Raw genomic sequence first — 27,976 nt, forward strand, 5'->3', positions numbered from 1 at the left:
ATATCTCTACTTAAAAAAATTTGCTGGCTCCCCATTGCTAGGGGGAAGCAAACTCCTTAACATGGAACATAATCCCTTACAGTCTGGTCCCAACCCACTTTTCCAGCTGCCTTGCATTCACTGTTCCCTAAATATTTAAATGCTTTAGCCATGCTTATAGACTGACTCAGTGAGACTCAGTATTCACACACATATTTACCTCTTTCACACCCCTTTCCTTCGACATAAGCTCTTCTCTCTGCCTAGAACATACCTCTCCCGCATTTTCTGCCTGATACACTACATTTTATATAAGACCTGGGCTAAATGCCATCACCTTCAGGAAACTTTATCCAATCTCCCAAGGAGTCAGTTACCACTTGATATACACCAGTATTACAGTGTTTATTATATTCTATATATATATATATATATATATTTTTTTTTTTTTTCTACCTGAGTATTTCTTCTCTGGGATTGTGAATTGTTCAAGGCCAGGAAACATGTTTTATTTGCCATAATAAACCTTTCCATTCCCAACAAGACACTCAATAAATATTTGTTGAAAGTTGGGATAAATGATTTAAGCTTGACTCTGGTAAATGTAAGATAAATAAAACAAATATTATTTTACATGACTGTAATGAACCTAGGAAAGGTATTACTCCAAGCAGTCCCAAAGGATAAATATCTACACAACTTCAAAATGGGTTAGGACAACTCTCCTTTATAAGACATACCCAACAGGTATCATCAGAGATGCAAACGTAAAGTAGACAAGATTTGGATTCTGTCCTGACATTGCATTTCTTTTGATCTTATGGGAATATTTTTCTTAAAAATATTTAAATTAACATATTAAGCTTCTCTTAGGATAGTAAAAATTTAGATAGCAGTTAAAGAAAACCAAGTGTTAGCCCAGCACCCAGCCCATTACTCTCCCTGGAAAAGTACCACTCCAATTGTCTGGGGTCAGAGAGATATAAAGAATAGAAAAAAGAATTTTAAAAAGATAAATTGGGAAAGTTAAGAGGGCAGTGAGTTTATGTTAACAGGGAGAAACGATTCAGAAAAGGAGGGTGGGAGTGGTTGTACAACTTGAAGAATGTAATCACTGTCACTGAATTGTGCATTTAGAAATTGTTGTGCTGTGTACAGTCTCAGCGACAACAAAATAAAATAAATTATTTTAAAAACGTAGAAATCGTATAATCCCCTCCTCCCGTATATTTCATAGAAACTCAGTCAGTATTCATTGAATAGATAGGTCTAAAACATAAAAAAGGCCTTTCTTTCTGAAACAATGTGCACCCATAGTTGGTTATTAAGAGTGTCTCTCTTTACTTTCCCTAACCAACCTGTGTTCTTCTAGCCACACCAGACTATAGTCATCCTCCAAACATGCCAAGCACTTTCAAGGCATTGTACCTTTGCTTAGGACCTTCCTTCCATCTGGAATGTGCCTTCCACCCTCACTCTATTTTTTCCTTTTCTTCAGCTGGTGACATTTTCCCCACTCTTTAATGCTCAGCTACCCCAATCAAACAAATCTGTCTTGTGAGAAGTTCAGCCAGGATGCTTGCTGGAAGTGAGAATGTCCAGACTTTGCCTCTTGTACCTTGGACATGTTATCAGGAGGGACCAGTCCCTGGAGAAGGACATCAAGCTTGGTAAAGTAGGAGGTCAGTGAAAAAGAGGAAAACCCTCAATGAGATGGATTGACACAGTGGCTGCAATATTGGACTCCAACACAGCAAGGATTGGGAGGATGGTGCAGGACCAGGCAGTGCTTTGTTCTGTTGTGCGTGGGTCGCTATGCATCAAAACCAATTTGATGGCACCAAACAACCACCCCAATCAAACTTAAGAGTTCTCTCTTCTCTGTTTCTATAGCCCGTTATACATACTTCTCTCACACTATATTGTAATCATTGTTTTTCAAGTCTGCTTTCCCGCTAAATTCTGAGCTGCTTAAATTTAGGTTCCCTACATTTACTCATCTTTGTATTTTCCCAGCCCTTGCAGACTGGACTGTCTGGTTTCTATACATTTAACAAAAACTTACTGAGCACCTACTTGTGTCTAGGTACTGGGGAGTAAGTCAAATCATGTCCCTGCTCCAGTGGAGCTTGTGTCTTGTGTTGAGGTGACAGATAATAAACCAAGATAATTTCAGAAAGTAGTAAATGCTGTCACTTACCACTTATCAAATGAAGGGAATGAGTGAGGACAAGGCAAAGTTAACATGGTAAGGTGAGGCTTCTCTGAGGCTGTGATATTGGAGCTGAGACCAGCCCTGGGAGGGTTTGGCAAAACAGTATTCTAAATAGAAGAGACAGCATGTGCAAACACTGTAAGACAGAAATGTTAGGCATGTTGCAGAACCAAAAGAAAAGCCATTAGGGCTAGAGCAGAATAAGCAGGGGAAGGATAGTCTAAGAAGGAGGCAAAGGCTAGCTCATGAAGACCTTGAAGGCCACGTGAGAAGTTTGGATTTTATTCTAAAGCCATTGGAAGCCAGTAATGACAGGATCCAATTTATGTTTTGTTTTGTTTTGTTTTTTGCTTTTTAAAAGTCTCTCTGGTTACTGCGTGAAAAATGGATTAGAAAGGGGCAAGAGTGGAAACAGAGACACCATTTACAGAGAGGCTTGATTCATGCTTGCTATTAGATGAGAATTTATTCATTGATCTATTTGTTTATGCACCGTTCTAAATTTATCTTTGCTGCTGAAATAAGATAGGGCTATTTGCTGCACAGGCTGTACTTACATATGCCAGACATGTGAATATCAAGCTTTCAGAAGATGAAAATGTGCTAATAAGCCCTACCTTGCAGGGTAAGCCCCCTAGTTAGGCTAGTGAACTGAATTAGCCATGGTGCCTCCAGATCCTGACGCACCAGTACCATTGCTGAGCTGAAGCATGAAAAGTCTTGGCCTACAAATGGTGGTGTGGAAGTTTGCAATTAAAGAAAGCACAGAAAGGAAAATTAGACTTTCCTCTCAGGCTTTCACATTTTCTGGACTCCATTAGTGGCCTCCCGAAACTAGATAAAAACTATCAATGCCACTGAAAGCACACACATTGCTAAAAGTCAGTGATAGTTTTGATAAATTCTGTGGATTCTTTCCTGCCTCAGGGCCTTTGCACATACTGTTCCTTCTTCCCAGAAGGTACTCCCCATCCTCTCTTACTCTGATGACACCTCCAAAAAAACAAACTCGTTGCCATCAAGTCAATTCCAACTCATAGAGTACACCATTGGGTTTCCGAGACAGTAAATCTTTAGGGAAGTAGATTGTCCCACCTTCCTTCTGCAGAGGGGCTGGTGGGTTTGAACCACCAACCTTCTGGTGAGCAGTTAAACTTATTCAGCTTAAATGTTAGTTTCTCTGACAGGCTTTCTTTAACTCCCCAAATCTAAATCAAGTCTTTTCTCTCATAGAACCTTGCACTTTTTCTTTCAAAACCTCTATAACCCTGCACTTTCCCTTCAAAACCTCTATCATTTGTAGCTTTATTTTGATTTTATTTTCTTAATTTTTTTTTATTGTGATTTGGGTGAAAATTTACAGAGCAAATTAACTTTCCATACAGCAGTTCACATACACTATGTCTCATGACATTGATCACAATTTACCACAATGCAACAGCTCCCCTCCCACTTCCTCCCAATAGTTAACTTCTTCCCTGTGTTCATCCTTCCATGCACTCCTGCCCACTGAGCTGTCTTCCTGCACAAAAGTAGCCCTTCTTTCTCCCATGATTGTTCTCTCCAAGGAATGTATCTACCTCAGGTAAATGTTCAACTCACATGCCTGTCTTTTGCTTGGCTGGAAGCCGCAGGTATGGGTTCGATTCCAGACCTGAAGGGCAGCTAGGGGCCATAGTCTCAGTGGTTTCACCAGGCTCTATCAGACCAGAAACCTGGTTCCCCCTTTTTTTTTTTCCTCCAAATAATTTTGATTTTTGTTCCACATTGTTCTCCCTCTCTATCCAGGATCTCCTACATAGATCCCCTTCCAAGTGGTTGACAGTGGTAGCCGGGCACCATCTAGTTCTTCTGGTCTCATAGTTGTATAGGCTGCAGATTGGATGGTGTGCCAGTCGCTAGGACTAACGGTTTCCACGAATTTTTGGTTTTCTTCATTCTTCTTTGCTCTGGACAAGGAGAGACCCATTGCTGCACCTAGATGGCAGCTTGCAAGCTTTTAAGATTCCAGTCACTACTCACCTATTTTCTTAAATTTTTATAGTGCTTTGGGTGAAAGTTTATAAAGCAAATTAGTTTTCCATTCAACAATTTGTATGCATTTTATCTCATAACATTAGTTGCAATCCCCGTAATGTAGCAGCACTCTTCTAACTTCCCCTGATTTCCCTTCTTCCATTCCTCCTCCTTTCCTGCCCCAGTAGTCCTGTCTGTAGTTTTGCTAAATGTTTATCCCTGAAGGTAGGTTCAGTTCCAGGTTTGAAGGGTGTCTACAGTACCACAGTCTTGAGGGTTCCACTAGTCTCTGTCAGAGCAGTGAGTCTGGTCTTTTTTATGATTTTGAATTTTGTTCTACATTTTTTCCCCCCACTCTGTTCAGGACCTTCTATTGTGATCCTGATCAGACTGATTGGTAGTAGTAGTTCAGCACCATCCAGTTCTTCCGGTCTCAGGACAGTGGAGGTTGTATGTAGTTCATGTGGTCCATTAGTCCTTTTGACTGTTTCCTTGACTTTTTTGTTTTCTTTACTCTTTTTTGTTCCAGATGGGAAGAGACCAATAGTTGCATCTTAGGTGGCTGCTTGCAAGCTTTTTTGTTTTGTTTTGTTTTAAAATTTATTTAGGAAGGCATTCTACTATGTAAAGCCATAGGCATAATAATACGGACCCAATACTCAAGTTTAGTTCAGCCATTTTAACGTTGCTTTTTGGTATTGATCTGATTGCAATTCTGAAGTTACAAAAGTGATGTAATTCTGATAGTTGTTTTATCCTATTTGCATTTTGCCAAAGGTGAAATTTTTCATCTATGCTTGCAAGCTTTTAAGCCCCAGTCCCTGCTCACCTAAGTAGGATGTGAAATATTGTCTTTGTGGACTGTTATGCCAATTAATTAGATGTCTCCCAAGACTGTGATCCTAAACCCCAAAGCCCAGTGACTCATTCCCTCAAGGTATTTGGTTATAGCTAAGAAGTTTTCAGAACTTTGCCCCCTGAATATGTTCATGAATATATTTGCAACATATTCAAATGCGTATGTAGAAATATCCTCCACTCATGGGTGCTATGCTAGTCACCTTCTCACATCTATTCACCTTGTGTGTCTGCCTATGTATCTACTTGTAAACTATTGTTTGTTGTTATTATTATTGCATGATTGTGTATATCATTTGTAGCTTTAAGTTCATTTGTGAGATCATTTGCCCAATGCTTCTACATACCTGCAAGCCACCAACCATTAGACTGTAAGTTCCAAGGACCAAATATATCTCATTCACCACTGCCTCCATGTAATATGCCCTCAAGAAATACTGAATAAATGAATACTGGAAGTAGACCTCCCTAAGACAGATGGGTATAGGACTAAGATTCCTTTAGACGTATTTACTCTTGTTTTCATTTCTACAGCTTTAAGAACTCCTTCCTCCAATTCTCCACCAGCCACTCTGTGGAAGCAAAACTGGGTAATCTTTCTCTGTAAAGATTTACCACCTCAGAAACCCAATGGCGGTCACTATGAGTCGGAATCGACTCAATGGCAGTAGTTTGGTTGTTCGGTTTTCCTCCTATTCACATTGGCTGCAACAAGGAAGGTGTTCTGGAGAAAAGATGGAGCATTTCTTTGCAGATTCATGTACTTAATCTTTAAAATCAGGGTTTCTCAAACTAGATTAATCGAAATAGATTAACCAGGACAGAAATAATGAGAATGTTCATGCATTGTAAAGAATGTAACCATCGTCACTGAACAGCTTGTGGAAAGATTGTTGAATGGGAACCTAAACTTTATAAACTTTTACTGAAAACACAATAGAATGTTATTATTATTTTTTTAAATTAGCATTTCTCAACTTGACTCTGTTGGCATGTGGGGTTTGTTGTGGTTCTCTAGTGCTGCTATAACAGAAATACCACAAGTGGATGGCTTTAATAAACAGAAATTTATTTTCTTACAATTTAAAAGATGAGAAGTTGAAATTCAAGGCACCAGTTCTTGGGGAAGATTTTCTCTCTGATGGCCCTGGGGGAAGGTCCTTGTCTGTATTCGTCATCTGTGGGCCCATTGTCCCCTGGAAATATCCATGCGTCTTGGCATCAGTCTTCCCTTGGATCTAGGAGGTTCTCAGTGTGGGAAAGCTGGATCCAAAAGACATGGAATGCTTTCCTAAATAAATCTTTTTTTTAAAATCTGGATCCAAAGGACTCCACTCCCAGCTCTTCTCTCTTGGTAATAGTAGGTCCCTCCTTCTCTGCTAGCTTCTCTCTTCTTTCATCTCTTGTGAGATAAAAGATGATGCAGGCCACACCCCAGGGAAACTCCTCTTACATTGAATCAGAGTTGTGACCTGAGTAAGGGGGTTGTATCCCACTCTAATCCCCCTCCAACTGATTGGCTGATCACATCAGATCACATCCTGGGGATGATTGCATCATTTCGTAACTGCCAAATTACATCCTTACATAACTGTCAAACCACTGAGAATGGAGAATCATGGCCCAACCAAGTCGAAACATAATTCTGGGGAGACACAGTTCAGTCAATAACAGGGTTGGATAATTATTTGTTGTGGGGAGCTGTCTTGTTCATTGTAGGGTGTTTAGCAGCATCCTTGGCCTCCACCTATTAGATGCCAGTGGCAACCCCTCCATTTGACAACCAAAAATGTCTTCAGATATTTCATCTTGTCTCCTGGTGGGAGGGGGAATCTTTTAAATCATGGAGAATCCCTCCCTCCAGGGCAAAATCATCTATGGCTGAGACCCACTGTTTTAAAGTGTGAAACTTCAGGACTTTTTCTTTTTTAGAAGAACTACATTTAGGAATTCAGATTGTTGAATGATGCCTAAGTTTTAGAGACTTTTACCAACCCAATTGGATCAAAATAGTACCCATTTCAATCTTGTTTCAGTAACACTCCCTGTATTTCCTTTGAAAAGGCCATTAGTGATGGTCTAATTCAAGACCATATTTTGGACTTGGAAATTCAGTTCCCTGGACTGTCCTAGAAGGATGAAGGAGAGGGGTGGTGTTTCTGAGGAAACCAATGCCTCCAAGACCCCTCTGGTATTGGTAGTGCCCCATGACTTTTCTAGGGGCACGTCCCAGAGGATAATAAAGGGGAGAAAAACAGCCCCTTCTGGCATGCTTTTCAGGATCTCTCACTCCAAACAAGAAAGTCTGAGAGGCCTGGTAAAAATAAATATGGCTTAGCACTCCTGGCACAAGGGTAGTTTCTGACAGCCAAGACTTAACTCACCCAAGGGGGTGACCCAGGCAGGAAATATGCACAAAGTTCAGCTCTACCCATTGATATTCCCAGTGACACACCACAGTGAGGAGTGGCTCTGTGCACCAGAGCTGTGCTGAACATGGAGAAGGAGGACTTCGGATACACACAGAAAAGTCTCTTGAGCCTGAGTCAGACAGGGACAACCAGGCTTCCCTCCTCCCCAACCAGAAAAACAACACAAACCAGGCCTTCTGGAAAGGAACCTGTCCTCTGCATACAGAGTGGGAACGGTTTACAAATTCTGAATCCCCTGATGTGGAAAGTATGGTGACCGGCTGTCCTGGATTCTTTTGGGACAAATGTCTTCATGACACCACATGTCCCTAGTTTTCCTTTGGAAAAAAATATGGTCTCCAGAATCATATGATCTTTTTCAACAGGTTGAAGAGCAAGTCTTCCTAAGTGCATAGAGCGAAACCCTGAAACCAACTAAGCCTGCATCAGAAACCCTGGGAAGGGCTGAGGATCAGCCTCTACTTTTTACTTTTTTCAAAACCTTAGACTTTAGGCTAAGGTTACTGAGGCCAGAAAGGTCACCTGTCTTTCCTAGCTGTAATATCATTTAAACCAAACCCGACTCTACTGCCGCCTTCAGTCTGCAAGAAGAACTACACAAACAGAAAATGCCTGGTATTAGTTACCATGGTGATGCTAGTTCAGCCACATTGCATCTGGGTAAAAATTCCAAGCAAATCAGTATAGAGGAACACTGGCTAAGGAGTTAACACTTCACATTTGTGTGTGTGTGTGTGTTTTGTTGCTGTTATACAGTACGGTTAATGTTAGTTAGCTTTAGTCAAAGAGTAATTTGAAGTGAAAGCCTTTGAAAACAAGCTAGGATGAAATGTCAAGCTATCCATTTGGTGAAATCTCCTAATATCCACTTTGCACAATACCAAATTACTTTCCCCTCAGCTAACACAGAGCATTTGGGTCTTCTTGACTCTGTTTTCTAGTGAGAAGAAAGTGGTTTAAGGAAATTCACAGATGAGCCAAAGCTAGGAAATGCTGATCTACCTGCTTGGAGAGAAGAATGATGCATAAGACCCTAAGGAGGTTGAGGACCTGGGTAAAAGTAACAAACCCAGATTTAGCTAGAAAAATGGAAGGTGGTAACAAAATTAACTGATATTATTAATATAAATTGTTGCTGTTGTTAGGTGCCGTGGAGTCATCTCCCACTCATAGTGACCCTGTGTACAGCAGAACGAAACACTGCCCAGTCCTGTGCTAGCCCAATGATCCTTTGCTGTACCTGAGCCCATCATTGCAGCCACTGTGTCAATCCATCTCATTGAGGGCCTTCCCCTTTTTTCGCTGACCCTCATACATATTAGGGAAAGAAATAGGCCACAAAGCTAAAAGGAGAGAATTTCTAATTTTGTATAGTAACCCAAAAGTTAAACTTTGCTGGAGGATTCTGCAAAGTGAAGGGAGAGGCTTAAGCCTTTGGGGGAGTGACTAAGGAACTCTTTCCATACCCCCTTCCTTCCTGGCCAGGATCAGAAAGTCAAAGAAAGTGAAGAGGCTAACCACTCTGATTTACAGACAGCAAGGAGGAACTAAGTCTGTCTGGGCCAATTCTGGGCCAAAGGATACAGACAACCATCCCAGGAAATGAGTGAATGAAAAGGGGAAGTTGTGGAATTATTTAGCTCTAGAACAGCTGCATAGACGAAAAAGAAAGAAAGAAGGGAAAAGAAGATCTCGGTCAGAAATCTTGATAGTGAGAAAGCTACTTAAGATACAGCACTCCAGGCCCCCTGATGTCCCTTGTTTGATGTCAATAAAGAGCCGCGGATTATGCATTAGCAAGCCTTGCGTATTCTGGGACATCAATAAAGTCTGGACTTGGTCCCGGTGGGGGGCCAGGGTCACGTCCAGGCGACTTGAGCAGCCCGGGTGCTCTGCACTGGCATGGAGTCAGAGTGAGAGGAATCCGATAGTTGCTGCTAGGATAATTTTATTTTTTAAGTTAGGGACATTCGAGCGGCAGTAATGGGGACAGAGTAGGGGCTCTCTCCAGGGCTAGGAATGTGGGGGCGGCCTGAGGAAGAACAGGGCCCGCGCAGGAGGAGCCGGCGGGGGGGGTCCGGGGACAGGGGGCGGGGGCCGAAGGCGGGAAGGGGCCGGGCCGGCGCTGGGGGCGGGACCAGGCGCGGTGGCGGTAGCGGGGGCTGAGGCGCTGGGGGCGGGGCGGCCGGGCCCGGGACACCCCCTCCCGGTCCCCTGGCGGGGCAGCTTCGGCTCTCGCAGCACTGGAGGCAGCAGCGGCCGGAGGGGACTTGCAAGGCGCGCTCGTCGCCGTGGAGCGAGGACGCTTTCCCTCGGGGACCCTCGGCAGACTCGCTCCGCCGCGCAGTCACGCGGGAGCCGGTGGGACCCCCGGCTGGCAGGGAGCTCCGGCGGCCGCGGCGGCACCATGAGGCGGCCGTGCGGCGCGCTGCTGCTTGGCGCCCTCCTCTGCGCACACGGTAAGCGGCTTCACCGCGCCCACGCCGGCCGGCCCGCGGAGAAAGTTTGTCCCTGGGTCCGGACACTGCTAGATTCACCTTTGGGGGGCGGGACGGCGCGGGCTGGAGCCTAAGACCTCTTGCCCTCACTTGTAGTCCAGAGAGTGCGTGCCAGGGAGGGGACCAGGACCTCCCCCAGCTCCTCAAGTCCGAGAGGGGCAGTGGTGGAGGCGCTGCCCCGGGCTCCGGTCTGGGCCGGACGCCGCGCTCCCGGACTTGCTTCCCTCCTTTGCGGTGGCCCAGGCTGCGGTAAGACCCGAGGCACTCGCTCGCCTTCCTCCGTGCTCTTTGAAGCGCCAGGGGCTGCTTCCCTTTGGGGTTATGCTACGGTCTCTGTGTCCTTGGTGCAAGCGAATGTGCGTAAAGAAAGGGAGGCGGGGAGGATGATAGCTAAAAGCATACATTGTAACTAGTTCTCTTTGCCGGGTTGCGGGATCTTGAGGAGAGGGGCCCCAGTGGAATCTTGAGTTCTTGAGCTCTGAGCATTCCTTTGCCCCAGGAACAATTCCTTGGACTCCAGACCTTCCTCCCTCCGAGGGTCTTTGGACACCACTTGCTCGCAGCATCTCCCCTTAGTTTGTTTTGGGTTCCCTCTCCAGGCTACGGCCAATCAGCTTCTTACCTTGGATCCTCCCCGGGGGAGGAGGGGGGACGAGGTAGGAGAAAGGGTTGAAAAGGGGCACAAGGAAGAAGAAACTGCTGGAAGGCTCCGGGTGATGCGTCCTGGGGGCGGGGGGAGCGCCGAATCTCTGAAGGCGGCCGCCGGGCCCGCGCTCTAGGGCCTTGGACCTCGGGGGAGCTGAACGGCTGGCAGAGGGCTGCCGTTTCATCTGCTCCTTATTAATCACTTGTTTGGTGCCCGTTCGCAACTGGTGTGTGTGTATGTGATTAAGGCTCCAATGGAATCTGTTTCTTCGCTGCCGGGTAGGACCGCGGGTGCACCCCGTGATTTAGCGCCTGCCTCTGGTTGTGCCCACAGATCAAAGAACTTTTTCATCTTTGAACCCCCGCCCCACGCATCCACCGCTATTCAGTGTGTGTGTGTGTGTGCGGGGGGCGAATCGGCCACTCTTCTCCCAGCACAAATGAGTTGGTACGAGTTGGAATGGAGGGGTCCTTAGACGCGGGCCTTGCACCGATTCTTCCTTTAATGTGGGTGAGCTCTTGTAGAAATAGTGCAGATTTCGGGACTTGCCTTGGCAGGGCGTGGAGATGTCTGGGCACTTGTTTTAATAATTGATTTACGTCTCAAATACGAAACAGAGTTCTCATGCCTGTTCCCTAAACTACCCGTGGGTTTTAAATGGCTTTTCCAGCGTCCTCTCTGGTGCCTACTGAGCTCTTCGCTCCGAGGAGTCGCAGCCTGGCTGCCCCACGTTCCTCTCGGCTCTGTGCTCTCCCCCTCCCGGCTCTCTCCTGGAAGGTTATTTGTAGCCTCTCTGGCGTGTCGGGACAGCAGCCCTACTGGGGTAGGAATGTAGCTGCTCTTCCCACCACATGGGCCCCTTAAAGGGACAGCTGTGCTTTTTGGGGGGTTCCCCCTCGAGCAGCAGCAGAAGGGGATGGAACTTTCCTGTCCGCCACCTGGAGGAAGTTTTGAAAAAGATCAAGGGAAATGGCACGGCGTTGAAAAAAAGGGCTAAAACGGATACCAACAAAGCCAGAGAGGAGATTGTCGCCTTCTGCCCTGGGGAAGGGGGAGCTGGAAGGTTCTGGACTGAGACTAGCCAAGAGGATTTTTACTGCTCCAGCCCTGTGGAAACTGCATACCCTACATCCTCATAGAGTCTGACTGTGTAGAGATTTGTACTTTTTAAATGCTTCTCAAGCAAAGGATGGGAAGGTTCTTGGTAACCCTTTTGGGTTCCTTTTCAGGAAAGAACGTGTAAGAGAAATTTTTAAGCATGGGAGTACTTCCTGTGTGCATGTATGGGTACGCATAGTCAGTAGCTCCAAGATTTTAACTTTCCTCTGGCCTGATATCTTGCCATCCTTGGAGGCTGGGAGGGGCAGCTCCATGGTTCACCAATGAGACTGAGCAATTGCAGATCGTAGAAAGAGCACAACGAAAAATAACCGCCACCAAGATCCCTGACACCGTGTTCTGGGGGCTCAGGGATGGTTGTTACAAGTGTGGTAGTAGATCAGTTAGGCAGCTCCAGCTTAGCCAGAAGAGAATTCAGGGCACTAAGTTTAAGGTGTTTATTTGGATACTGCTCATTCATTGGGCTTTTCCTAGAGCTGGTGGTTTTGATCTGAGGTTGCATAATACTCCAGCCTTAATGATTTTGTAGGGAACCTTGATTGCTTATGTAATAGCCACTTGAAGAGTGGAAACCATGTTTGTCCAGGAGGTATCTTCCAGGTAAGTGACAAGTTGAAAATCCTGCTTAGGTAGACAGAAGACTGTTTTTGAGGATGAGTGCAAAAGAGTGACGCTGACACTGGTCTGCTTTCCAGCTGGCTGTTGTCTTGGTTGTCATGACCATGGTTGTCATGGTGCTTGGGTGACCTTGTCCCTGATCTTTTTGGACTTGTGAGAGATGCTTGGCTTGTCACTGATTTTGGATTTCCTCTTCTGTCCCCTGTTAAATATCAGATAACATCTTTGGGACTGGCACATGGTATTAAGAATGACAGGTGCAAGGGAACCAAGTCTGGCCCTGTGTTTGCAGCACAGCACATTGGTCATGTCCATCTTCTGGGTCAGCAAAGAGCATAGGAGGTCACAGAGGACGGGGTGTTTTATAGGCCTTTGCTAACCCTTTTACTGATCAACTGTTAATCTTGATCCTTAAGAAGGAGGAAAATGGGAGGGATTGCCTGTGTTACTGCTCCTTCATGGAGAAGATCAATACTAAGGACTTCCTGAATGGGAACAGAATTCCAGGGCCTAATTTGATAAACTCTTGGCTGGAAAGTCCCAGGGGCTTGTCTGTTGTATGACTGGGCACATCTCATGAGACGATGCCATGCCCTTTCATCTAGGTCTGCTAGTCTGCTCCAGTCGTGGTCTCCTTGGATTCTCTTAGTTGGCTTAGCCACAAGTTTTGTCACAGTTGCTTGGGCCTGGGGCATCTGGGCCTCAGACTGTCAGGATTGCCATCTCATTCTCAGGAATGGAAGCCTTCTACCCTTCTCAGCCTGGTAGGATTCAGTGTTCGAGAGAAGACTCCGTGCTGACTGGGTGGCTGGCAGAGCCTGAGTCCAGCCCTATAAATAGCTGTGATGAATGCCTGTGCTTGCTACTCTCCTTCCAGCTTGAAGCTTCCAGGGTCAGGTTCCTTCTCCCTAGTACACTTAGCAGCATTCCGTCAGCTGGGCTCTGCACCCATTCATATGTTCGTTCATTCAGCAAAAACATTTATCAAGCAGTAATCTAATCACTTTGTACATAGTGTAGTGATTGAGAAGCAGAAGTAGCCCTGAGTTTAAATCTTGGTTTTGGCGCTGGCATTTCCTGGTGATCCTGTGCAAAACATTTACTATCCCTGAACTTCAGGGTTCTAACCTGTAAACAGAGGACTCATGTGTAACTTATCACATAAGAGTATTGTGAAGGTTAAATGAGTTGTGACTCATTAAACCAGTTGTGACTCACGGTGACCCCATGTATGCAGAGTAGAACCTCAATCTATATGTAGGGTTTTCCAAGCAGATCACCGTACCTGTCTTCTGAGGTGCATCTGGGTGGGTTTGAACTGCCAGCCTTTTGGTTAGTAGCCAAATGCTTAATCATTTGTACCACTCAGGGACTCCAAATTGTGACGATAAACCAGAAAGAGAGAAAACCTTATAAGCCTGTTGTTGCTTGTCAATTCCAACTCATGGCGACTACATGTGTTAGAGTAGACCTGCTCTGCTCTGTAGGATCTTATTGGCTGTAATCTTTATGGAAGCAGATTGCCAAGTCTTTCTTCTGTGGAACCATTGGGAGGGTTCAAACCGTCTACCTTTCTGCTAATAGCTGAGGGCAAACTTCACCACCCAGGGGGCAAAGTGAAATAATATTTTGTTCAAATTACGTAGCACAGAGCCTGACAATTACTGTGTTATCATAGGCCTCTATCCATGTTAACTGGTTGTTCATAAAATGCATAAATGGATTAGAGATAGCTCTTGCCTTTGGAATATGAGAGCCAAGTAAACAAATAATTACACTACAGTCTCAAGTGCTGAAATGGAGGCTTGGCCCTTCATTCATTTCAGGTGGCTTTTAGCTTTTCTCTTTTACAGATCTCACCCCTTCTTTTCTACCTTGGAAACTAATGAAACCTAAGCATGATTCGCCACCTTTATACACCTCCAGGAAAGAGGTTTGTTAAGCTATAATGGCAGGGCAGGGCAGGGCAGGGCAGGGTGTGCACTCGGCCTTAGCTCTTGAGTGAGAGGTCCTGGGAGATGAGGCTTTCCTGGCAGATGCTGTGTGGTCAGCAAGTGGTCAGAGATGGGGCCAGGCAACCCTTCACCCCGAGACTGTCGTGACCCCTGGTGAGAGGTGCTGGCTGAGGTCTCTTATAGCTGGAATAGTTTGGAATTCCAACTCTCCCTCCCACTGGCCCGAGGAGGGAGTCAGGGATCAGGCCTCAGAACTCATAAGGTAGTAATTGCCCCGGTTTGGGGGCTGGGCTGTTGCGGAGCCTCCTTCCTTCATGACCACAGTCTTCGGTCAGGATTCCTGTCAGCATGCGGGGGTAATTGATGTGAGTCGCAAGCCCTCAACTCAACCCCAGCTCCTCCATCCCAAAGTTTGACCCCTGTTGTCTCTTTGTTTCTTTCTTTTAAGTTGATGCCAGTGATGGGATGTTTTGGGGGCCTGAGGAAAGTTGACTGTAACCAAGAACAGCCTTTAAAAGGAGCTGATTCTCTGGCTTCCTGATATCCTTTGACTCCATTTTCTGTTCTGCGTTTTTGATTTAGCAAGAAGCAAACATCCTAGGTGCCCTTGGGCACCTCTTACACCCATGCGCACAAACTTCAAGCTTTCACTGCTTGCACACATTTCCATCCGTGTTCACAGATGAGTGGATTGCCTGTACACTCTCCCTAGTCCTGCTTCCCCACGCGGAATGGCACTTTCAAAGCTCCCCTGTCGTTCAGGTTTGGGGAAGGAGGGAGGGGCGTTGCTTCAGACCCAGCTGGGGAAAGCCTAGCTGAGACTCACTGCAAGCCCTGACTTGGTCTACGGGAGCTCCCCCCCTCACCTCTGTGCTGAGCTGAGGATCAGAGCTGCACGCAAAGCCGGAAACAAAAGACTGGAAGCAAACCTCCCATCTGGCTGAGAGGCTGCGACACAAAGGTGCTGCTACATAATTTATCACCGGAGGTTCACTGGGGTCTGGAAGCTCCTGGCTCCAGGCAGCGCCTTTTTTGGGGGAGGGGACCCTCCTCGTGTCTGGGTGTAGAGCCAGGCAGGTACATTGCAGGGTACTGAGAGAGACACCTGATTATCAAGAGAAAATAAAGACATTGCAACCTTGTAAGTGCCCCCAGTGATCTCTCCAAGCTCCGCAGCTCCACTTCCTGCCAGGCCTGTAGGGCGGGGGTGGAGGGACGCACTCTGAGTATTCTCTTCCAAGAGCCCCAGTCCTGGGACTGAGACTGTGATCCCCTTTTGGGCATGGGTGGGGGTAGAGAAAGATCTCTGTTTACTTGGTTGCAGCCTTATGGAAACCAAAGGAAGATGCCAGTTTAGGACATGTACAAGCCTAGCAAAAAAGAAAAGGGAGCTCCTTTCTCCTCTTTCCACTTCCCCCACCCCAGGCAGCCTGTACTCTCAAGTACAGGCTCTGAGAGGCTGGAAGTGAATGGCTCTAAAATATATCTCCCCAAATGACAATCTCTGCTCTTCTGGAAATTACCTCCTCAGTGACCATTTTTGCACTCCAGACTGGAACGTGTGGTCTACAGACTATATGTACTTCTGAGGTATCTAACCTTTGCTTTGCTCCATCCCCAGTTCTGTGACAATGTTTAGTAAGTGCTATCACATTGATATTTACACCTCACGCTGTCCTTGTGAGGTAGGTACTCTTAGGTTCTTGTTTCACAGATGGGAGAATAAAGCTCAGAGAGGTTTATTGTCACCAGGCTAGGGAGTATAATGGGGTCAGGCTTTGAACCCAGAACCTAAGCCATTCATCCCCCACCTGTGTTACCTCTCAGAGCAGAATATTTTAAATCCAACCTGTCCCAGAAGATTTGGGTTGTTGTTGTTATGTGCCATCGAGTCGGACCCGACTCATAGCGACCCCTCCTTGGGTTTCCGAGGCAGCATCACTACAGAAGTAGATTGCCCCATCTTCCTTCCAAGGAGTGGCTGGTGGGTTTGAACCACCAGCCTTCTGGTTAGCAGTCAAGTGCTTCAGCCACTATGCTACCCGAGCTCCCACTTATATTTTCCCTTGGGTCGATTGCCTCTCTTCTCTGTTTTCAGATATCTTTTCAGGAGTCCTAGCCCATAAGGAATTATTCTCCAGGTGCTTTCTGATGGAGAGAGGCTTTAAAGGCTCCCAGTTAGGGAGATGAGTTTTGCTGTTCCCTGAAGATTCACGTGTGACTGTGTGGGTCATCTTGTGTTTTGAGATATAGCAGGAGGAAAATGCGATATTTTGAACAGCCCCTCACAGGGCACAGCTGCATTCAAGTCCTACTGAAGTTGCGAAATCTGTTGATGGAGCTCCTTGGTAGGTTAAGTAGAATTTTGAGGACGTGGTTGGAGATATCCTGATACCATGGCTACATTACCACATTGAGAGAAAGGTATCTCCAGATGAAGATGAGAGTGTTTATAATAATAATAGTGGCAGCTCACCATATGCTTCATACATATTATTGCATTTAAACCTCCCAGCAACCCTATGAGACAGATACTATTATTGTCTCTATTTCAAAAAGAAGAAACTCATCTATCTCAGAATTGCTGTATACTTGGGTTTCTGAGGTGGTATCTTTACAGAAGTAGATTGCCCAGTCTGCCTTCTGAGGAGTGGCTGGTGAGTTTGAACCACCACCCTTCTGGTGAGCAGTCAGATGCCTTAGGCACTACACCACCAGAGCTCCTGCTATATACTTTAGTTTCTGAATTCTCTCTTTTATACTTGCCTACTAGGAATTAGTTGATAATAAGTTTGATGCCTCAAGCTCCTCCAGAAAAAGGCAATAAAGCAGGACTCTTGCCACAGTTCTTTCCACCTCTCCCTGTGATGATTCATGCCCCAACTCAACAAGTTACTTCTGTCGTTTTTCATGCCACCAATGTAACCCATGAAAATGACAGTGTTATTTGGCACGCAGTAGGATTTTAAACATTTCAAGCCTTGAAATGTTGTTAGGTGCTGTCAAGTCATCTCTGACTCATAGTGACTCTATGCACAACAAAACAAAACACTGCCTAATCCTGGCCCAGCCCCGCGATCCCTGGTACACCTGAGCCCATCGTTGTAGCCACTGTGTCAGTCCATCTCTTTGAGGGCTTTCCTCTTTTTCCTTTTTTTGACCCTCCACTTTACCGAGTATGATATCCTTCTCCAGAGAATGGTCCCTTCTGACAACATGACCAAAGTAGGTGAGATGAAGTCTGGCCATTCTTGCTTCCAAGGAACATTCCAGCTGCACTTCTTTTTCTTTTCTTTTCTTTTTAGTGATTTGGGTGAAGATTTACAGAGCAAATTCACTTTCCATACAGCAGTTCACATATACTTTGTCTCATGTCATTGACCACATTTTACCACAATGCAACAGCTCCCCTCCTACTTCCTCCTCATAGTTACCTCTTCCCAGTGTCCATCCCTCCATACACTCCTGCCCCCTGAGCTGTCTCCCTGTGCATAAGCAGCCCTTCCTTCTCCCATGATTGTTCTCTCCAGGGTGTGTGTCTACTTGAGGTAAATGTTTAACTCACATGCTTGTACTTTGTTTGGCTGGAAACGACAGGTGTGGGTTCAATTCCAGACCTGAAGGGCAGCTCAGGGCCATAGTCTCAGTGGTTCCACCAGGCTCTATTGGACCAGCAAACCTGGTCCCCACCTTTTTTTATTTTTTGCCTCCAAATGATTTTGAGTTTTGTTCCACATTGTTCTCCCTCTCTATCCAGGATCTCCTACATCGCTTCCAAGTGGATGACAGTGGTAGCCAGGCACCATCTAGTTATTCTGGTCTTATAGTTGTATAGGTTGCAGATCGGATGGTGTACCAATCACTAGGACTGATTGTTTCCATTAATTTCGGTTTTCTTCTTTCTTCTTTGCTCTTGACGAGGTGAGAACCATCGTTGCATCTAGATGGCAGCTTGCTAGCTTTTAAGATCCCAGTCACTACTCGCTAAAGTAGGAGGTGGAACAGTGTTTTGTATAGTATGTTATGCCAATTGAGCTTGATGTCCCCTGCGACTATCGTCCTAAGCCCGCAGGTTCAACTACTTGGTCCCTCTGGGTAGCTGGCTGTGACCAAGCAGTGACCACAACCTTGCCCCTTGTCACCAGCTGCACTTCTTTCAGGACAGATTTGTTAGTTCTTTTAGCAATCCATGGTACCTTCAGCATTCTTCACCGATACCACAACTCAAAAGCATCAATTCTTCTTTGGGCTTCCTTATTCATTGTCCAGCTCTCACATGCATATAAGGTAATTGAGAATACCATGGATTGGGTTAGGCGTACCTTAGTCTTCAAGGAGACTTCAGCATTTGAAAGGTCTTTTGCAGCAGATTTGCCCTAGTACCATATGTTGTCTGATGTCTTGACTGCGGCTTCCATTGGTGTTGATTGAACCAAGTAAAATGACGTCTTTGACAACTTCAATCTTTTCTCCATTTATCGTGATGCTGCTTATTGGTCCAGTTGTGAGGATTTTCATTTTCTTTATATTGAGGTATAATCCATATTGCAGACTGTAGTCTTCAATCTTCATCAGTAAGTGCTTCAAGTCATCCTCACTTTCAGCGAGCAGAGGTGTCATCTACATATTGCAGGTTGTTAATGACTCTTCCTCTAATCCTGATGTCACATTCTTCTTGAAATCATGAGGTCGCTAGATAAGACAATTCTGGAGTAGGTTGCAATCTGTAATAGTAATAGCAAGATCTGCTGTTTATTGAGTACCTGGTGTGTTCTAGGAGCCCTGGTGATGCAATGGTTCAAGCACTTGGTTGATGATTTGAATCCATCCAGTAGCATAGTGCCTAAGACACTTGACTGCTAACCAGAAGGCTGGCAGTTCAAACCCACCAGCCACTCCTTGGAAGGAAGATGGGGCAATCTACTTCCGTAGTGATACTGCCTCGGAAACCCAAGGAGGGGGTCACTATGAGTCGGGTCCGACTCGACGGCAGATAACAACAACAGTGGATAACAACAACAGTGGCTTTGTTGGGGAAAGATCTGGTGATTTGATCCTGTAAAGATTATAGCCTAAAAAAATCCTATGGGGCAGTTCAACTCTGTCAGAGGAGATACTATGAGTCAAAAATTGACTGAACAGCACCTAACAACATCATCAACAACATACTAAGCTTTGCCTTTTTGTTAGTTGCCGTCGAGTCTCCTCTGATTCATGGTGACCTTTTGCATAACAGAATGACATGTTGCCCTGTCCTGTACCTCTTAATGGTTTGTTTGAGTCCCTTTTTGCAGCAGCTATTGTATTAATCCATCTCATTAAGGGTTTCCCTCGTTTACTTTCTTTCTTTTTTTTTTTTAATTGTGTTTTAGGTGAAAGTTTACATATAGGTTCCCAAGTAACAATTTCTATACAACTTGTCCCATGACATTGGTTACATTTTTGACACATGTGTCAATAATCTCATATTTCCATTCTTTGTGTTCTTTTTCCATGACTCTAGCTTCTCTGCCCCTCCTTAGCTTCTCATCTTTGTTTTAGGGTAAATGTTGACTATTTGGTTTCATGTGGTTGATTAATTTAAGGTAGCACAGTATTCACAGATGATATTATTTATTTTATAAGCCAGTCTATTATTTGGATAACAGATGACCCCTCAGAGTAGCTTCAGTTCTAAGTCCAAAGGGTAGTTTAGGGAGATAACCCTGAGGGTTCCTCTAATCTCTGTTGGTCCAGTAGGTCTGGCCTTTCGTAGGAATTTGAGTTTTGTTCTACATTTTTTTTCTCGCATTCTAGTTGGGACCTTCTTTTGTGTCCCTGACCAGAACGGTCAGTAGTGATAGCCAGGCACCATCTATTTCTTCTAGTCTTTGGTTTCCTTCACTCTCTTTTATTCCACATGGGAAGAGACCAATAGTTATATCTTAGCATTTTCATTGGTTTTTGTATTGTGAATACAAAGCTATATATCACAATTCCAGGTGCCAGGAAGCTTATGGCCTAGTAAGAGAACAGTTGTACCATAGTAGTTAAGTACTACCTTGGGAGTTGGTGCAGAGGGCCTCCCAGGCACAGAGAAGGGGCTTCACCTTAGTCTGGAGCCAAGTGGGGCCAGGTGGGGCAGCATCAGCAAGGGTTTACCTCTTGGTCTCCCTCTGCTGCTCATCACTTACTTTTTGTATCAGTACTAATGCTTTCTAATCAGTCTCTGTCCTCTCCAAACAGTGGCTGTTCATAGGCACCTGGCTCTCTCCAGATTCTAAGTATCTCTTGGGTGAGGCTAGATCCGTTTCCATGTGGCTCCTTGCTGCCACACCTTTCAGTTCTATCTGTTGTGGTTTGCTACATGGACATCCTACTGTGGAGGCTACCCAAGAAGCTGGAACCCATGGAATGTCCTTGATTGGCCTGGATGTAGTTGAAGGTCATTTCCAATAACTTATCCTCATTAAATAAGGTTTATATCCTCACCATTGCCACCAGTGGACAGAAGGAGGTAGAAGGGCTCTAGTATGATTCCTCCCTTTTCTCCTGTAATCTCTTCCACACTGGGGAGCTGTCACACACCAGATTGTTCACAGGACACTCCTTAAGCCTTCTCATCTCTGGTTCAACTTGAAAAAGCTGCTCTATTGTCACTGTCCACCCATGTGTATCCAAGTGACAGGTGTGGTCCACTTCCAGGTGAGCATGTGATGGGATGGCAGAGAGTAGTGCCTCACTAACTTGAGGTGCATCAGTGTCCCCTGGGAAGCTTATTGAAAGTCCAGATTCTGAGAACACACTGTGAGAATACTAGGCTAAGGATTAGTTGGGCTCCAGTCCTGGCTCTCCTACTTACCCTGTGACCTTGACCAAAGCAGGTGAATAGTTAAATTGGCACTATGGTAACTATTCAGGATAGTTGTAATGATTAAATGAGAATGCAAATTCTATGCAGAAGTAGCTTTTGTAAAGAGAAACTGCAAAGTATAATTACGTGTTATCAGAGCATACTTCCTGGATCAACCTTACATCTAAGGCACTTACTTTCCTGCTTTACTGCTTTACCTTGGGGCAAGGGAGATTGGTCTTTAGCCTTAGCAGTAATCAGAATGAGAGGTCACTGGTTGAGACACACAAACTCACTGCATATTTGCTGATGGAGAATAAATAAAGGAGAACAATAAACAACCAGTGGCTGTCAAGTTAGTTCTCATGGCAACCCTCTGTGTTTCAGAGTAGAACTGCACTCCATCAGGTTTTCAAGGGGGATGATCTTTTGGAAGTAGATCTCCAGGCCTTTCTTCCAAGGTACCTCTGTGAGAATTCAAACCTCCAACCTGTGAGGTAACAGTCGAGTGCTTCATCATTCGTACCATCCAGGGAGTCCTGCGCAAAGGAGAGAGATCCAGAGGTTCCAGTGTTGTAAATTCCCTTTTTTGACCTTAAGATTTTATATATTCTCACAGTAGCAATACCATTTATTGGGAGGCATGATAGTGATGTGGTTAAGAGCAGAGGCTCTGGGGTCAGTCAGTCTGCCTGGATGTGCAAGCCGGCTCTAACCCTCAGTACCTGTGTTACCTACTACAGACTTCACTTCTCTGTTTCTCAGTGTCCTCAACTATAATGTGGTGATAATAATGACAGTATCACCTTTCAGGGTTGCTAAGAGGATTCAAGGATGTAGCTTATGAAATGCCCTTAGAGGGTACCTGGTAAGTACTCAATAAATGATGGTCGTAAATAAATGATGATGCTTTTGCTATGTACCAGTCCTGTCATAAACATCTTATGTGGATTGTTTAACTTCATATTTATTTACCAAAAAACTTTGAAGTAGTACTATTATTATTTCCATTTTACAGATGAGGAGACTGAGGCTCAGAGGTATTAAGTAACTTGCTCAAAGTCATATGGTTAAGTGGCAGAACCAAGATTTGAACCCCAGTTTCTCTGATTTCAGAATCTATGCTATCTGCTACCATGTTACATACTTTGTCTCATATACCAGTTGAATGTTTCCTTCCTTGCTTTTGAAGGAAAGCAGTGAGAAATTAGTAAGGTGGTTGAGACAAGGGGGGGAAAAACCCACTGCATCAAGTTGATTCTAACTCATAGTGACCTCCATTGGGTTTCTGAGGTAGTGAATCTTTACAGAAGTACATTGCCCTGTCTTCCTTCCCTGGAGTGGCTGGTGAGTTTGAACACCAGAGGTAAGATTTAGGTTAGTGCCCCAGGAAGGCCCTATGAATACATGTATGTATATCTCAATGCCTAGATGCTTTGATGGAAGGAGCTCTGAGTACCTAAGGCATTTGACTGCTGACCAGAAGGTTGGCGGTTCAAACCCACCAGCTGCTTCATGGAAGGAAGATGGGGCAATTGCTATGAGTCGGAATCAGCTTTGATGGCAGTGAGTTTGGTTTTGGTTGTTGAGGTCCCTTAATGATCAGAACACTTTGGAGAGAGACCTTTCCCTTAATTGAATTACATCAGGTCAAGAGGCTAGGGCCCAAGTCCCTGGTAGCACAGGGAAGTTGCTCTGTGGCTTTCATGGCCAGGAACATAGCTGAGTATTCTAACTCAAAACCTCTTAAAATGAAGACTGCGTTTTGCCACCCACAGACATGTTTCCTCTTCACTCACCATTCTTCTAGTTAACAAGGGTTAAAAGCTGCCCCTTATGATCACAGCCAGCACTTGAGTGAAAAGATGGAATTCCACCTCCGGGGACCAGGAGAGGCCACAGTTGTCCAGAAGAGCTTGGTTTCTTGGATTGTCGTGTGGCTGTTTACTGTATGAATGCCCAAGTCAAGAGCTTGCCTACCGCAGACGTTCATGGTGCTGACGTCCAGAAGCTGCTTTGACATGCAGGAAGTCCGACTCTCCCGCCGCCTGCAACTAACTCGATGCCCCTCTAGTGGAATGCTTTGTTCCTGAAGTCTGCACAGTGAAATCAGGATTCCTGTTATAGTTCAGCCAAAAGTGGGGGTGGGGCCCTAGAAAACCAGGCCGAGGGCTCCTTTTTCCCTTAGGTATGGTATCCTTTTTGCTCGTATGCAGCCCCGAGATACTGATATTCTCCTTGTTCTCCCAGTGCTGGTGCTCAGCTCTTAAAATCAAAGCCTTTGGGGAAATTTTAGCTTTCATGCCCGCCCCACTTCCACTCTCCCAGCTTCCATCTGTTTAGCATCTTTGGTGTGCTAAGGCACCAGGTTAGTTTCTTCAACATATATTTTCTTGTCCCACCCTTGTGACTTTTTTATGAATGAGGGAACTGAGGCTGGGGAGTTAAGTGACGTGTGTCAGTGGAACCCAGCTCTGTCTACTCCAAGTTCAATGTTTCTTTTCTCCTCCCTCCAATTTCCCCCTTCTTCATCTTTGTTCTTGTTACTCCTTCACCTCCATTTCCCTGCTAGTGCATCCCACTCCCTCCTGCATGTTGCTAGCAGCATTTTTTCAACCTGGGCACTGTTGACATTTTGAGTCAATTATTCTTCGTTGTGAAGCTGTCCTATGGATGTTTAGCCATCCCCGGCTTGTCTGCCAGTAACACTGCCAGCCATGACAACCAGAATGGCTCCAGACATTGTCAAATGTCCCCAGGCAGCAAAATCGTCCCTGGTTGAGAAGCCCTGATTTAGCCTTATCCTTCCTCCTCCCCATGAAGGGGATCTGTGTGCTGGGGAGCTCCATTGCATAGAGTTCTCTGGAATACATACTCTTTCCTGTGTAATCCAGCCAGAATGCCTCAGAGTGGGTGCCTATAGCTGTGTGAGCTGGTTGCACTACAAAAATTCCTCAAGCTCTGTCACCCAGGGTCTGCACAAGAAATTCCTTCTCTGTGCTCTCAGAACAGGCCTGAGAGGGTGGGGCTGGGTCTTCAGGGCTTCCCCGGGAAAGAGTCCTCTCTCCTGAACTTGCGGAGTGAACTGAGAGATGGAAGCACTGGGCTTGGAATGTTGCCTTCCTATGAAGTATAGAGGTGCTACACCTCCCAGACTCCCCATGTCTTCTGCTGGAGATCCTCCATCTTTTCGGGGCAACGGATTCCCTTAGCACTTGGTGGAAAAGGTCAAGGCCTCAGTTGAAAATCTGGTGAAAACTGTGGTCCCTTTCCCCAGAAACATACCTTTGCCTACAGTTTTGAAAAATCACAAATCTCATCCATCCACAGGTTAGGAAGTCCTGCCTTGTGCTCACACTCACCTTCGGGGTTGAAATGAAGAAGGAGGGGTCTAGGGCTCTCTCTCAGCTCTTGGAGGGGAGTGTATGTAGCATACCCTTTAATTCCTGGCCCTAAACAGGCCAAAGATTTCTAATGTGAGGCAAGAATGTACTTCCAGGGAATGAGCAAAGAGAGAGATGTTGGGCCAAATGAAGAGAGAAGGCAATTTAGGAGCTGACTCTTTCCTTTGTTCCAACCCAGTCTGAGGGCAAGGCCCAGCTTATGGGAGGAAGGGGAGGAGAAAGCAAGGGGGAGATAGCAAGGAACTGTAGCCCCCTCTTTCCCCAGCTGCAAGCAGCCCAGAGGGTTAGATGAATGTTAGGAATAGGGAGAGTGACCCTAGCAGAATCCTTTGTGCCAGCTGAGGCTGGAGCAGGGGCACTGAGCCATTCACACGCCATCCTGAGGCATCATGCTGGGCACGCTGGGGAGGGGGCATAGCAGCTGGGCATAGGACTTGGCCAGGCAGATAACTCATGCTCAGTAGGGAAGCCCAGCTGTGTGCTGTGAGGGCTGGGGGTGGGGCTGTCTCTGCCAGCCTTTCTCCAGACTGTGGCCTGTCCCTCAGACAGGAAGGCCCTGGTCCCAGTCACTTGCCACTGAGTTGGTCTGGTTCTTTGCCCACTCCTCCTAGTCACTCTCCTCCGCTTCCTCTTCTCCTCTGTGAACTCTATTTCTAAAGGAGTTCAGGATTTTATTCCCAATAATATATCTGGTAGGAGCTCTAATGGCGCAGTACCTAAGGCACTTGACTGCTAACCAGAAGACTGGCAGTTCAAACCCACCAACCACTCCTCGGAAGGAAAGTTGGGCAATATACTTTTTTTTTTTTTTTTAATTAGGATTTGGGTGAAGATTTACAGAGTAAATTCACTTTTCATACAGAAGTTCACATATACTTTGTCTCATGTCATTGACCAAAATTTACAATGCAGCAGCTCCCCTCCCACTTCCTCCCCATAGTTACCTCCTCCCAGTGTCCATCCCTTCATACTCTTCTGCACCCTGAGAGGCCCATTGTCTGCCAACCCTGTATATGATCTTGGATACACTCTCCATTTAGACATACATAATTGTTTAGCTTGTTCACCCATCTATCCGTCCCTATACCCATGTTTGCTTTCATTGACAACTCAGTATTGTATTTGCAAAGGGGTTCATATTTGTTGTTTGTACTGCCCATGTAACTCTCTCTGTCTTTCTCATCCTCAATGCTGTCATATTGGTCACTCACATTTGGTACATTGCCCTTCTCTTCACCCAAATCAATATTTATCTCTATCTATCTAACAGCATTCCCTCCCCTTCCCTCCCACCCCTGGTAACCAACAAAGAAAATGTCCTCCAATATATAAACCTTTCCTTAACTTTCACAATAACGGACTAATACAATATTTGTCCTTTTGTGACTGACTTATTTCGCTCAGCATAATGTCCTCCAAGTTCATCCACGTTATGCGGTGTTTTGCACATTCTACATTATTCTTTAGCGTTGCATAGTATTCCATTGTGTGAATGTACCAAAGTTTGGTTATCCGTTCCTCAGTTGTTGGACATCTAGGTTGTTTCCAAATTTTGGCTATTGTAAATAGTGCTGCGATGAACATCGGCGTGCATATATCTGTTCTTGTTATGGCTCTCACTTCTTTAGGGTATATACCTAGTAATGGGATGGCTGGGTCAAATGGTATTTGTATTTCCAACTTTTGAAGGAATCGCCATACTGTTTTCCACAATGGTTGTACCATTTTACAGTCCCACCAGCAGTGTATGAGAGTCCCAATCTCTCCACAACCTCGCCAGCATTTGTTATTTTCTGTCTTGTTGAACTTTGATACTAGTGCTGGAGCAAGATGGTATCTCATTGTTGTTTTGATTTGCATCTCTCTAATAGCTAATGATCGTGAGCATTTCTTCATATGTTTGTTGGCCGCTGGGCAATATACTTTTGTAGTGATACTGCCTCAGAAACCCAAGGAGGGGTCGCTATGAGTCCAGTCTGACTCAACAGCACATAACAATAACAATAATATATCTGATTAAAGAGCTCTGGTGGTGTAGTAGTTAAGGCATTTGGCTTCTAACCAGTAGGTCAGTGGTTCAAACCCCATGGAAGAAAGATGAGGCAGTCTGCTTCCCTAAAGATTTCCAGCCTTGGAAACCCAACAAGGTTTGCTATGAGTTGTAATCGACTCAGTGGCAGTGAGTTTTGGGTTTTCTTTTTTTGTTGTTTGTTTACTATATCTGGTTAGGATTAATGAGGTTAAAGAGCCCTGGTGGCAGAGTGGTTAAGTACTTGGCTGCTAACCCAAAGGTCAACAGTTTGAACCCAGCAGCTGCTCTGTGGGAGAAAGATGTAGCAGTCTGCTTCTGTAAGGATTTACAGCCTCAGAAACCCTATGGGGCAGTTCTACTCTGTCTTTTCAGGGTCGTTATGAGTTGGCATTGACTTGATAGCAATGGGTTTTTTGTTTTTTTTTAACATCTGTGCTCTTTCTGGCCATCAATCTGGTACTGAATAGAGGCAAAATCACCTGGATCGCAAATTAATTTTGGAAGGAAGGAAATGGAGACCTCCCAGCATTGCCCCTTCTGTTCCCGACTCCCCTTCCTTGAGAGCACCAACCCTCCAAGTGGCATAATTTGTCTCTGGGCACAAAAGCCCTCTCATAGAAGGGGCACCTAGGCAATTTATGGGCCCAAAGTCCAAGGGCATTTTCTTGACCAGAGAAGGGGAGAAAGGCTTGATTAGGCCATTGCATCTCCCTTACAGTGTCACCATGGTCCCCTGGGTGGCAGTACCCTTGGACTAGGTTCCTGTACTCCACCCTGGAATGAGCTGGTTGAGTGGGAACCTGAGCTCTCACTGTTCCTTTTCTCTCTGCCCAGGTCTGGCCAGCAGCCCTGAGTGTGCTTGTGGTCGGAGCCACTTCACGTGTGCAGTGAGTGCCCTTGGCGAATGTACTTGCATCCCTGCCCAGTGGCAATGTGATGGCGACAACGACTGTGGGGACCACAGCGATGAGGATGGATGTAGTAAGAACCTCCCCACAGGACAGTGGGAAGTGGTGGAAGAAGGGGGTCGGGGAGCAAGGACAAGCCTCATGGAATGTGCTGTGGATCAGCTGCACCACACTTGGACTCTTGCAAGGGTGACAGATATTGACAGAGGAGTGGTTTCTTCACAACATATGTGACCCCAGTTCCTCTGTCCACCCACATTTCTACTGGTTGGGCCATGGATATATGTCTAATTAAAAACAAAAAACTTAGAAACGAGTATAGGAAACACACACACACACACACACACACCCTTGGAACAACAGGTAGTCTCTTTAAATAGATAGCTCTATTTGTGTGAATATGTATTTGTATATGTGTACTGCATTTTTAATTTTATACTATACATGGATGGATGCACATTATT

At 45.5% G+C, this 27,976-nt stretch overlaps 1 protein-coding gene across 1 annotated transcript in view; it reads left to right on the forward strand.

The window, feature by feature from the left end:
* The first annotated feature begins 9,907 nt into the window (after positions 1–9,907).
* The window catches only part of LRP4 (LDL receptor related protein 4), a 60,496-nt gene continuing 42,427 nt past the window's right edge, over positions 9,908–27,976 (forward strand). The window contains exons 1-2 of the mRNA XM_007957549.1: positions 9,908–9,959; positions 27,439–27,585. Of these exons, the coding sequence (XP_007955740.1) occupies positions 9,908–9,959; positions 27,439–27,585 (199 nt within the window). The remainder of the gene's footprint in view (positions 9,960–27,438; positions 27,586–27,976) is intronic.

This window comes from Orycteropus afer, unplaced genomic scaffold (genome assembly GCF_000298275.1).
Source record: "Orycteropus afer afer isolate SDZICR_OR568_19922 unplaced genomic scaffold, OryAfe1.0 scaffold00756, whole genome shotgun sequence".
In the NCBI taxonomy this organism is placed as follows: Eukaryota; Metazoa; Chordata; class Mammalia; order Tubulidentata; family Orycteropodidae; genus Orycteropus; species Orycteropus afer.